The 13,316-nt window shown below is 36.5% G+C and overlaps 1 protein-coding gene across 1 annotated transcript in view; it reads left to right on the plus strand.

The window, feature by feature from the left end:
- The first annotated feature begins 528 nt into the window (after positions 1-528).
- LOC121325678 overlaps positions 529-13,316 on the plus strand; it is a 44,727-nt gene continuing 31,939 nt past the window's right edge. The window contains exon 1 of the mRNA XM_041268531.1: positions 529-959. Within this exon, the coding sequence (XP_041124465.1) occupies positions 881-959 (79 nt within the window). The 5' untranslated portion in view covers positions 529-880. The remainder of the gene's footprint in view (positions 960-13,316) is intronic.

Genomic DNA, 13,316 nt, shown 5'->3' on the forward strand with positions numbered 1-13,316 from the left:
TCTATCACCTCTTCTCCTGTGACACATAGTGTATCACAGTATCTGAGTCAGGCCAAATACAACATCATTTTTGGATGCAAAAATGTTACAAAGTGAACAGACAGCAAAAGAATATATTCCCTTTTTTTTTTTTAAATAGCCCTATATTAATAATTTGATCCCTATTATATCCTAAAACATTCTCAACACAGCATTCACATACAGAGCACTGCTTAATCCAAGCTTCTAGTATCCAGCGTGTTCTTACGATTTGGAGATTCAACCTCCCCTATAAATATTTTAATTCAGCACATGATGATTTTTACAGACAAACATTTGTCTGAAAATGAGATGTATATCTCAAGGGTTCTACCCTGAATACATTTGAAATCCGAATTTGGGAGGCTAATCATTTAGGTAACTGCAACCCATCAAGCCCTTCCACTATCCACCCTGGTTTTTCACCTTTGCTTATTAACCAGCATTCCACAGGGCTGCTCCCTTTATAAATCCCTACTGGCTGTTTGCCATTCAGTTCAGCAAGCAACCTCAGAAAAGCAGAACTGAGCAGCAGAGGGCTCAGTTCCCTCAGACTCTCAAACAGCACAGGGCAGGACACTGCAGGGACTGGAAGCTGACAAGCCTGTGGACTGCTGGAGGATACAGAATGCAATTAAATATTTGTATTTGGACAACAGTAAAAACATACTGTTTTGACGTGACTGGGAGGGCTTTAGAATTCTAAGGAGCTGGCTAAACAGAGTTGAATCTTTTTGCAGAAGATATTAAAGTGATTGAGATTATCCCCTTACATTAGAGAAAGGCTCTGTGTTGCTGAAGAGTTTGCTGTCACTAAATTGTACTAATATTGCAGAGAACCAAGTTTGAAAGGATTATACAAATGAACCGGAGACACAAAAAAGCCAGCGTGATGTTTGGCTGGCATAAAACATTCACTAGTCTGACTCCATGGAGAAAAGGTATGTCATTAAATTCTGTTTACAGTACATAGCCTTGACTTCACTGTTAATACATGCCTTCAGACGCTTCATCAGTTGTCTGAGCTTCAATTACAGTGTGTTTCTTCAGAGCTTACAACAAGACTAGATGTTATATATTGTGTAATTTTGTTCAAAGCTGAGGGTGTATGCAAAATGTGAATGCTGCATTTACTTTATAACAGACATGTAAAGGTACATTTTGGTAATGGAGGAACATGTTAAGGTTTTTAAATTAAACAGTATTTTAATACAGTGCTTTTCTCATTTTTTTGTATTAATTAAAATACATACTGTCAAAACATTTCACAAAATTAACTCGCACTTTTATTGCAGACTTTTTAAAGCTTGTTTTTTAAAAAATGTAAATAAGGTTTGGTATTTGTGGTGACATTTTCCACATTTCATTTTTGTACCATTACATTGCAAAACCAAACAAACGTTTCCCATAGTAAAACCATAGTAAAGTGTAATAAAGCATTGTAAAGCATAAGTACCGTGATGCCCAGAGGTGTATTATAAAGCATATTAATAAACATTTGAAAACATAGTACATTATGGTAAATGCATACTATAAACAAAGAAAAACACACATGTTTCCAATAGTAAAATCATAGCAAAGTGTATTAATACACTGTAAAGGATACATAAGCACTGCAAAGCCCAGAGATGTATGGTAAAGCATATTACTATAATAAATGCATAGTATAGCCGTGGTAAAACTATAACATTACTGTGTAAACGTACTGTGGTAAACTTTTTTTAGGGGTCTTTTATATTATAGATGAAACTTAGTTGTTAAACAATACCATTCTAAATATGAATTAGCAAAATACTACCTACATTCTAACTACTGCCCTCTTGTGGTAGTTTAATTTCTGAATAACTGAGGCTAGTTTCCTAACTGACCAACTAGAGCCGGACAAAGTATTTTGAAATGCTTGATATGTAGTACACACTTTTTGGTCTGTCCCTCGCTTCACCGATTAATTTGTTATGCAAATACCTGACATGCATAAAAGATGTATCTCTCTATTCTAAGTCGGTTTTAGTCAAGATCAGCAAGATGTGACTAAAACCTGACAAAACAGATCTGACAATCTTGATAGGGGGCGGATAGTAGGCAGGTACACAGTACTTGAGAGGTCATACAGAAAGACAGCAAAGCTGCTCCCAGGATTTAATGGAATGAGCTATGCGGACAGGTTAAAAGAATGAAATCTCTCCGCAGGGTTGTGGTCAATATTTGATTTTCAATTCCATTTCCAATTTCTTTTTAAAAACAATTCTCTTCAGCTTAGAGAGGATGAGAGAGGAATTAATTAGTTTATAAAATCCTCAATGACATAGATAAACCCAAGCGACTACTTCAAGCATAGCACAGAAAGTAGGACGAGAGAGCATACATGGAAGCTGAGTAAAAAAGTCCGAAAGAGAAAGTAGAAAGCACTTATTTTTTTAGTTATAATTGCATGGAATAGCCTACCAGGGGAAGCTGTAGGATCCAAAACAATCAGACCCTGTCTTGTTAAATTCGATACACTTAGTGGGGGTAGGGCTATTATTCCAAACACTTAATTATTTCGAAAGGCAATACAAATTACTGATATTTCACAAGGATCAGTCTCATATCCCTCCATCACCCTAGAGACTCACGTGCACCCTATTGACAGTGTTATGGTAGGTGTTCCTAATTTGTGTATCATTCCAGTATTTTACACCTAATAACATGTCTACTGCAAATCTACTGCATTTTGTTGAAGTGTTTTGGAAAGAGGAAAGGAAATACAGACCTTCACACCTTTCTTATGTTTCTTTAAGAGAGCCCCAGGTGAGAAATGAATGTTTGCCTAAACATAACAAGCAGTCAGTCCTGCTTATCCACTCAAGGGACTATCTTCGAGTCTGAAGTGATTTAACATGGGGAATGTGTACCTGGTGGTCTAGCAAGGTGGTCCTGCTATACTATGTCGCTTTTAAAAACCAACAATGTGTGAGATTGGCAAATAGCCTGTGAATGGGAAATGCTTATAGAAATGTATATGGTTCTGCATGATAATGTACATTTCCAGTGTGAGATATCTCCAGTCAGTCATGCATGTTGTATTTATGTCCTTATTATTATGGTATGGTCTCTATGTACCATTTTGTAACTACAGTTTATCAAATAATAGGTGTGCTTAGATCATTAGCAGCAGTGCCAGCTGAGAAATTCTAAAGACATGGCTAACAGCATTAACTATGTATATTGTTCTTTTGAATTAAACGTTCTGTATAATGCGCAGACCCTATCTCTTATAGTATAGGAACACTTTGGGCGACAGAAAACATAAGACACTCTTATACCATAAGGATCAACTGTACATAAACATGTATACTATACAAACTATAGGGATATAGAAACTTAGGGTAAATGTCTTAATTCTGGAAATTGTTTTTGCTGCTTGGATTCAGATGCATTGTATTTCACTTCTTAAATGTTTCTGTGTTTGCAAGGATTTGTTAATTCTGTCTCCATCTTTCCCTGTTGTTAGTTCGCTGTAGCCCACATTCCAAGTCTATCTTCCTTTCCTCAGCATGTCCTTGTTCATTTCCCAGTTGACTGATGCTGTCCAGAAATCAAGATTCTGCCTTGTCCTCACAGTCAACGAAATGAGATTCAGGTTGGATTCAAGTTAATCCAATTAATTAGAGGCACCATTTTTATGGTCAAAGAAATGGGATGAAAGTTGGATCTATGTGTTATATTCTGACACATCACAATTCCACACATATTTGAATGATAAGCTGAATGTGTCCTGAGTTTTCTTGCATTGTCCTTCCTGTAGCTTGTTATGATTCTTTCCCAAAAGATATATACATTAACAATACACAATTAGTGGAAATGATTTCAAATTCAATTACACTTAACTAAAATAGTGTTTCCTAATGAAATGTACTTAAGTAATCCTCAGTTTGTGATACACTGTGGAAGTTTTGCACTGCAGCTTCAGTGCACACCAAGTATTATCCCATGTGTAGAATAACTTACCCTACTGAGAATCATTGCATGACAGAATAAAAGAGGCTTAGTATGATATCCATTACAAAATTGGGCTCAGAAGAGGTTTTAGAGTATATTGGACTCTCTTTTCACAAAACTAAAGACTGTTTGAAGGAATGTTTTTTTTTTTGTGTGTTTAATAATGTTCTCTTTGGTTAAACAGGACTTTAAAATGAGAAAAAAAACCAATAAGACAGTCCTTCCCAAAACATTCCTTAAAGTCCTCATGGTTTTGTGAACAGGGCTCGGTATCAGGTTTCAGAATGCCACCTTAGATTCATTTTGAAGACGTTCTTTAAAAAAAAAAAAAAAAAAAATAGGACCCTCTTCACATGCAGTACATTCCTTATTTATTTTCGTCATTGGTTAACAGCATTATTCTAACTCTCAACTGATATGAATCACCACTTGTTTTTAAGTGTTACCAGACGTATTGCTGACACTACAGATGGAAAAAAAGCATTTCTGTCAAAACATTTGCCTACTTGACCCAGTTTCTTATAGCTCTGTGTGTATTTTTACGATCCAACGTAAACCTTATTCCACTGCCTTTTTTATTGCAATGTTAAGAAGTAGGTCAAAAGATCTTTTGAGTAAAACACAAGACAGACATATACAGAGTTCAACTGTGGTATTTAGATCATTAAAATAAATGCCCTGAGCGTTTAAACTCACTGGAGGTACTGCATTAAGACAATTATACGAGACCCTCTCTCACAACTGCCATAATTAAAACTCACACCTTGAGATATTTGCTCCTTTTTGCATAGTGACTGCCCTTGTACATATCTTATTTAATCTTGTACCAGTCTTGGCAGGCATTATTACACAATTAATATACCAGCATGTTGTTCTGCACTGGTAGTAAATGGATAACTTTTGGGGTACCACTGTGGCTACTGTATTATGAGTACACTGAAGAGGGAACAACCAAGCCAAAAAAATCATTTCTGATCTGTCAACTTATTTATTTTCATTTTACCTTATAAAAGTTTACCAATAGTAAAATCATAATAAAGCATTTGAAAAGCTTGGTAAAGCATAGATAAGCATTGCAAAGCTCAGGTATAGTAAAGCATATTTAAATACAATGGAAAACTGCAAAATTGCTGTGCAAATTTAATGTGGTAAATGTTTATATGGGTTTGTTTGCCAGCAACCTGTAGATTTGTATTGAAACCCTGCCTGAAATGCAAATCTCCCTTTGCTGCACATATGACAAGGGGTAAGAAAGGGCAACAACATGTTTTTAAGGCCTTGGTTGGTTAATATCCCTAAACAGTGAAGTTATCTTACCCTTGTAGATAATTATACTATTACAAAAGAAGCAAAAAAAAGCAATGCTATCCAAAGTAGTAATCCTGAAACAAACCTTGCGGATAGAACTGGAGTTAATAATGTTTAAACAGAAGTTGAGTCATGCATTCCAGAGATAAAACATTTAGCATCAGGAAGCAGATTTCAACATTTCACATTGAACTCATTTAAGAAATGAAGAAACCCTTCACGTTTCCAAAACAAAATCAGAACTGTCAGTAAACATGAAAAATGCATTAGAACCTGCCTGCCTATTGTGTATATAAGCATATATCACGCATAGATTTATCATATGTGATTCTCAAGACATAGCTATCTATAGATCAAACAGGCAGCTGTCAGCGCCATGAAAATGTGATTTACTTTCATGAGACCATTAAAGCATGCCACTGTGACTTAGATTCTTACAGAGCAGCTTGGTATTGAAATATCACAGTTTTAAATCATGCATAACCATGCTATTTGCTATGATATTCCTGAATATTATTGTATTTGCAATCTAATACATTTGTGGTATAGTTCAGTTACACAGCAGCTGCACAGTGATTAGAGTACTGTAACAGCATTGTGAAAGCAAAGGGAAGTCACACACACAAAAAAAAGTGAAATGCACAGTAAAACCAGACAGAAAGCATGATAACAGCACAGCTATACATTTTCCAGGGTAAACTCAAATTCAGTTATAGGTATACTGCAGTTTAACTACATTTCGGAATTATTATTTATTTATTTAACAGACACCTTTATCCAAGGCAGCTTACAGGGACTAGCATGTGTGAACTATGCATCAGCTGCAGAGTCACTTACAACGTCTCACCTGAAAGACGGAGCACAAGGAGGTTAATTGATTTGTTCCGAGTCACATAATGAGCCAACGAGTGAGCCGGGATTTGAACCAGGAACTTCCTGGTTACAAGTCCTTTTCATTAACCACTGGAATGCACAGCCTCCTCTATCTTTGTGTACATCTATTTGTGTATACTTAGCAACAAATAGTCAAATCACGAAGTAACAGTCGACCTCAGAAACTGGCAGTCGACTAATCGCATATGACGTGATTGTGAAATCATTTTTCAGCGTGCCGTTTAGAACATTGATAAATACAGTAGTTTAAAAAAATTCCAAGCAGTTTTAAACTATAATGTACCAACAGCAAAATGTTAGGCTACAGTACATTCACAAACAGAGCACAAGACATTAAAATTTAATAACATTTTGCAGACTAGTCAACCTCTTTGACTATTTTTACCTGGTTTATAACCCTGTTGGACTATACCATTGCACTGTCACCGTAACTTGCTGTTTGTGTCCTACTGTAGGATCTTCATTGCGTTTATACAACCCCTTGACCTGAAATACCAAGATCTAAACAGCTAAACGCACACAATACCAAGATGTTCAGGATCTTCAGCACACTACTCTATCGCTACACAAGATACTAAAGCTGAGGGAACACAAAGCCACTTTCGGGAACTGTGTCTTGAAACCAGGTTCCAGAAGACTGGGAGACCTAATTTGAGGAAACGTTGCTGTATCAAACACCAAGTCTCCCCTGGTTAGTCATGTATTGGCCTGAAACCCAGTCTCCTGAAACCAAGTTCCAAGCCACAAAGTGGCTCCGTGTTCCCTGAGCTTAACGCATTGTGTAGTAGGCAGAATACTTCAACTTAAACTGCTTTGGTATAAATAATTTGACTTGTTTGTAACTTATTTATCTAAGCTTATTCATGTTGAGGAGATTTCATTTGTTTTGAATATCAATTAATGTCCCAGAGGCTCAGCAAACAAACAGTATAGAACCACTTTCAATTAACAGACTCTCATATTAGAACCGTCTCAAATAAAACAAACAAATCAGAGTCACAGGTATCAAGTTTTACACTGAATGTATGGACGTCTGTCTCTTAAATGTTTCTCCCTCTATGTATTTCTAACATATAATTTAAATATAAGATAACTGTCATTGTAAATTCTGGTACTAAAAAAAAAGAAAAATGGGAATGTGACTACTATATTTAAAGATTATTTGGCCCAAGGAGTTTGTAATGGGTTGATAATATTGACATCAGCAAAAGACCTGTACTTCTTGACTACAGAGCTTGCTCTTCAGTTGGTTGGTACGTTGCTTGTCTTTGAACTGTATGGTTTGTGGTTTGCATCCAGCTCTTCTATTCAGTTCAGTGGGTTGAGAGGCCCATTCATTTTCAGTTGATGGCCACTCTTTTCTATACATACTTTAACATAACATATAGTCTGGTTAATTAACTACGAGCAGTTATAAAGCCATGTGTTTGAGGCCTCAATAGCTCATTCAGCATTGTATTATATCACCCAGTGATGTAAAGTCAATGAACCTTCAAAGATATGCAGTTTTAAAAACAAATCTTTACATGAGAAGCTTGACAGCAACAATTTATTAGATAAAAAATAAAAAAATAAATAAAAAAAAACCTTTTGTAAGGTATGGCGATCTGAGTCAAGTAAATGTTTGACAATTCTTGCAATTCCTTTCAGATAGAAGTTTGCACAGTTTAATCATTTGTAAATATTACTGTATAGTCAATGTGTACACTGTCAAAAAAGATAAGTAGGCTGACAACTTTAACACTATGTACTGGATTTTAGGCATATAATATTGGAAAATATACATGGGAATGTGCACCAGTTACCAACCTGATATCTGAACCACACTGAATAGTGCCTCTCAAGGACCATGTATCAGTACCAAGCCCTATTAAAATAGTGGAGCTTGATAAAACCATGTACAACAATAAAAGCAATACCAGACCCAACTACAGAAGATAGTCCTATAATACCTCCACAGGAATAATTCAGTCTCTATAGAGGACACTTTAATATAATCAATACTAAACATCAGGAGGGTGTGCTGTTACTCGCTACACATACACAGAATTGCTTTTTTTGTCAGGTATTCAACGAATCGATTAATTCATGTGTTGATTTCAAAACAAGAAAAGCTGTCCTTCCCTCACTTTCCAATTGAGTATCCTTCAATGGCAATTAACTTCTGCATTGGCCTTTTTAAAAGCCAATTGGACGATTATTTTCCTCTTTTAAGGGGCGCTGACATTTTTACTGCTGTAATTGCGTATCAAAGCTGTAAACTGTGAGAGAGCTTTATGTTGAACAGGGAGAGATATAGCCCTAATGCCGAGCTGATTCTTATGTTGAGCTGGTCTGAAGGAGGGAGTTTACTGTAACTCTCAAAACAAGTTTAAAATAGCCTGTTTATGAAATGTGAAATTGTGTTAGGAATACCACAATCAAAGCTTAGTGTATGGGCTTTGATCTCTTGATAAATGTAAAATCTAAACGTTTTTACATGCCAGCAGGAATTTCCGACGTAACCAAAGTATAAGCTGAAAAGGCGGCTGTTAAAAAAGTACGTACTGATTTCAAGTATGATAAAAAGAAAATGACAAATATTGCGTTATTATAAAACAGAAAACATTTTTCACTCGCAGTATAAGCACAGTACTATAGAAAAAAATTAACAAAATAAAACAGGGAAATTCACCTGGGGAATGAATATAAATGACAGAAAAATTCAAAGGAAACTGCGTACAAAGCCGTATTTATGTTTAGTGAACAAGATTTGGGGAAAAACAGACATTTTTCTGTTTTAAGAAACAAAGAAGATATAAAAAAGTTGTACGGGCCAAAAATATTATCATCACAGTAATATGTCACTCATTTTTGGACTTGTAATGGAAATAACAGCCCAAAAATAAACTCGAGACATGTGATTGTGTGAATATATGTTTAGAACCGTAAATTATTCGGTTTGTATTATAGGATTCTTGGTCAAGAAAGCCAAGCAGAAAAATGCACATTTTTTATATGCTGTTCAGTGAAATAATATCTGTAAATAAGCCAGAAAATAAGTTTACGTGCAAAACATGAATTGTTGATTTTGGCTTACTCCTAGCACTGTCCTCTAGCCTACACAATCAAGGATATGGAAAAAAACAGACACCCATTGTTTTACAAACAATTACCAACACCCAAACAAAATAATAACAATTTTTAACTTAATGAGAAAAAATACAAGCATTGTTTTACACAATACCGGTTTTCAAACTGTAATTTCCCATTAGATCATCGAGTGTACATTCAGTTTGGGGAAAGATGATAAGCTCATTATATGGCACCCATCTATCCGGTCCTGTATTTAATGTGGAAGCTGTGAGGCTACAAAGCACTTTCTATGGTTAGAATAAAGGTAGAATAAATACTGTAGGGTATACAAAACTGAATTAACTTGGTGTTATTTGGTTTCCAATACTTGTACTGTTTCTGTTTTTCATCACATCATTAAAATTAGCTCAGTACAGTTCAAAGCAATCTGTTCTCTACTAAAGACCATTACAAGATGCTTCTAGTTCAGGGGTGACCAGCCCTGGTCCTGGAGAGCCGCAGGGTCTTCTGGTCTCCCCTCCACCTGAGTTCTCAAAAAAATAATTGAATTTAATTGAACCGATTATATTCTTAATTGGTCAACAATAGAAAAAAAAAAAATCCAGGTCTTAATCGTCTGTCATTTAAAGATACCCACAAAACCTTCTGGATTGTGGCTCTTCCAGAGCAGGGTAGGCCACACCTCTTCTTGTTAGTTCCCCACAAAGGCTTTGTGCACCATTAATGTGAGGCTACGGTACGGGAGAGACACTAGTTTAATTATTAGTCTCGCTTTCTACACCTGTGCACGCTTCCCTGCTGACCGGTGATACACAAGTTCAGTTGTTTGCTGCTGTTCACTCATTCAGTACTAAATATACTTTTTTTAGAAAAAAATCAGAGCACATTCTGTATTTCTGTAATTTTTATACATTACATTTAAACTCTATGGTCTACTTAGGTCTCTTTGTATTTGTGCTGCGCTACTGAGGTGTACCTGTACTGGCCCTGTGGGCACAAAGTGAATAAACTAAGTATACAATATCTGTAATAGGCTTTGATCTTCCATTTGACTATTGTATTGACAGTCAAGAACAGGTTTGCTGTGTGGTAAGAAGTAGTTGTTTTAACTCGTTTTGCAACACGCTCACTGTTACCCATGTAGAAAAACAATGTACATGAAAGTTGCCTAAAATCCACATATTCCATTTTTTTCCAGCAGTCGGTCAGCAGTCATGCAATAATATCTTGTCTCTCAAATAAAGTGCTTTAAGTTCAAAAGACTTTACAGATTTGATTATAAAAGCGAGTTTCATGGCCAGTGCTATCTTTCCATCCTGTCTGCCTGTGTTGCTTGTTACATACTACAGCAGAACCGACTGTAGGTAGGGATAAATTATAGATTCTGCATAACTTATGCATTTGGAAACTGTATTCAAATTGAACGTCACTATTGGACACATACCTCTGAATGGCTGAAAGGACTACTGGAATCTAATATACAGAGCCTGTGAATAGGTAATTTGGTGGGCACACAAAATAAATTAGCTATTGGTGCCCAATTAACCCAAACAATTAACCATAACGGATAGTAACGCTATGAACTGTACTATTCCATTCAGACAGCCCCAAACACAAACCCAGTGGTCTAGCAATATTATCCACTGCCTCAGTTTGCATCACCAGACTCAATCCTCTGGTCTTGTCAACACTTAAACAACTGCGTGATTTCGGCCTCCTATGGGAATTTTATCCTTTCAAAACTTTAAATTTAAACCTGGCAAACTGGTCCTCTTCACCCTGAATCATTTTCATGTGAAAGGGATGAAGTAATTTGGTTTAAAAACACTTGGGGTCGTATTTATTTATAGGGTTTTTATCAAAGCGAAACAAAACTGTTTTCTCCGGTTTCGCAAGCCCAGATAAGCGGTGATCTTTAACTATCGTCCTTTACCTTGAATATGTAGTCCAGGGTTAGTGCCAGCAGTAACTGCAATTAAAAAATCAATTTAAGGTGCATCTCAGTTGTTTGTTACTAGTTTTTTTTTTTTAACTTGTAATATTAAGAGAGACATAAAATCCCAGGTTTCAACAACATGTTTTTCTCATTGTCTTCCTTATTTAAATTAGTTTTGGTTTACAAGGTTCCACTTCAAGGTAGCACTGTTGGTTTTGTAATAAATAAAAAAAGTACCCCCCCCCCCCCCCCCAAAAAAAAAAAAAAAAAATGAAATTATGCCCCCCCCCCTCCCCCCCCCCCCCCCCCCCCCCCCCCCCCCCCCCCCCCCCCCCCCCCCACAAAAAAAAAAAAAAAAACAAAATTATGCAATAAATCTTGATAATCGTGCCCCTGGAGCATTAGTTTCTCAGCAGGAGTACTTGCATTCTGTTATTGCACTTCCTGATAAAAGACAAAAGAGGGTTTGATAGAAGGGAGTATAAACTGGTCTGATGAGTAATGGGAGACAGATTAAAAAGCTGCGCGTGATTTCCAATAATCAGAATACATACAGTGATTGACACTCAGGGTATCGGGTGCCAGGCCACAAGAAAGAGGAGATGTTCCATATGACTGCACTCTGTATTGATATTAAACTGATCAAAGCAGGACTGTCAGTTTTGGGCTTTCGATAGTGACAGCCTGTGCTTACCCAGTGCTCCATGTTCCCATTCCTGGTAGCTCTATTACACCACCTGGTTGGAAAGAAGCAGTGATTGTACAAGAGATATCCTGAGAATGCAGGGAAATCCAAATTATTCCCATTTTCAATCAAGGGGTTGAAACACTTTGGATTCAGTCTCCATCTGACGTGCGAGGTCTATAGAAATACTACAAGTTAAATCAACAAACACTTATACTACAAGTCTTTAGCAGTGTCTTCAACGTTCTTTGCAGGTAGCAAAGAAATGGTTGCGTGAGGGGTATTGCAGATGCCCGTGTCTTTTTTATATTGAGTGGGTCGGGTGATGCTGTAGGTATATCACCCATACCTATTGCTAAACAATAGTGGTGATTTAGATTTAGAAATACTAAAAGATAGTAATAAGTTCAGTGATAAATGCTGAAAAATGACATCTAGTCAGTGTGTTTGTCTGAACGGGTTCTCTGAAAGTTATTGGGTTTGGATTTTATAAATAACCATTCCTATATACTATACAATGGATTCATTGAATGACCCACTGGCTGCGCCCAGTACTTATTTACAAAATAATAAACAAACTTTCAAATAACAAAAGAAAACAGCATTATGGCCAAAATAAACAAACATGAACAAGAGTACCTTCAAGATGGTTCAAAATAAGTAGCAATTGTTTTGTTCCTTTGCTGCCTACATGCAACATGTTTCCAACTCAGTTTGATGCTACCTGTGCAGCCAAACTGCAGGTGTTTTATATTATGGCCGAGGAGTTAACTAGCTATTAATTATCTTATTACCCATCAGCCATGGACTTCATACCACATATCTGTTTCACAATATGCGTGACTGTCAGTCAGTTAAATCAGTAGCTGCTGTCACGCATTCTCACAAAGTATTTTTTAAAATAACAAATCAAATAATGGCAGGAGGCACCTTGCTCGTCCTGCCAAATAATACATACTGGGTCAATTGCAACTAACAAATGAATCTGACTAGCTGCGGATGATCTTGTAGTTAGTCCTCCGGGTCTTGCCTGACTTATGCGCTAATAAATAAGTCTCAATTGCAACAGACCTCGTCTCTCACAATAGTCTCCAGCTGTGGACTAAAATGTTACCAATTGCAACAAACTGCAAATGCTCACTGCTGCCCCCTAGATGTTCCTGATATAGCGGACTAAATTAAACCATCAAATGAGGAGATCTAAACCCCAGACTTACAGTACTAAATACAGTTATGTGGTAAATGCAATTAATGCAACACTGCTTTAAAAAATCGTGTTACTACATTAGTCACTTTCGTGAAATGTTGATGTTGTGTCAGTAATCAGACCGTTCAACAATTACACATTACATTTGTAAAAATGTAAAGCCATTGAATGATATTACAGAAGTTGATGCTTTCAGTTACCAACGTGCAATT

This window comes from Polyodon spathula, chromosome 13 (assembly GCF_017654505.1).
Source record: "Polyodon spathula isolate WHYD16114869_AA chromosome 13, ASM1765450v1, whole genome shotgun sequence".
Lineage (NCBI taxonomy): Eukaryota > Metazoa > Chordata > Actinopteri > Acipenseriformes > Polyodontidae > Polyodon > Polyodon spathula.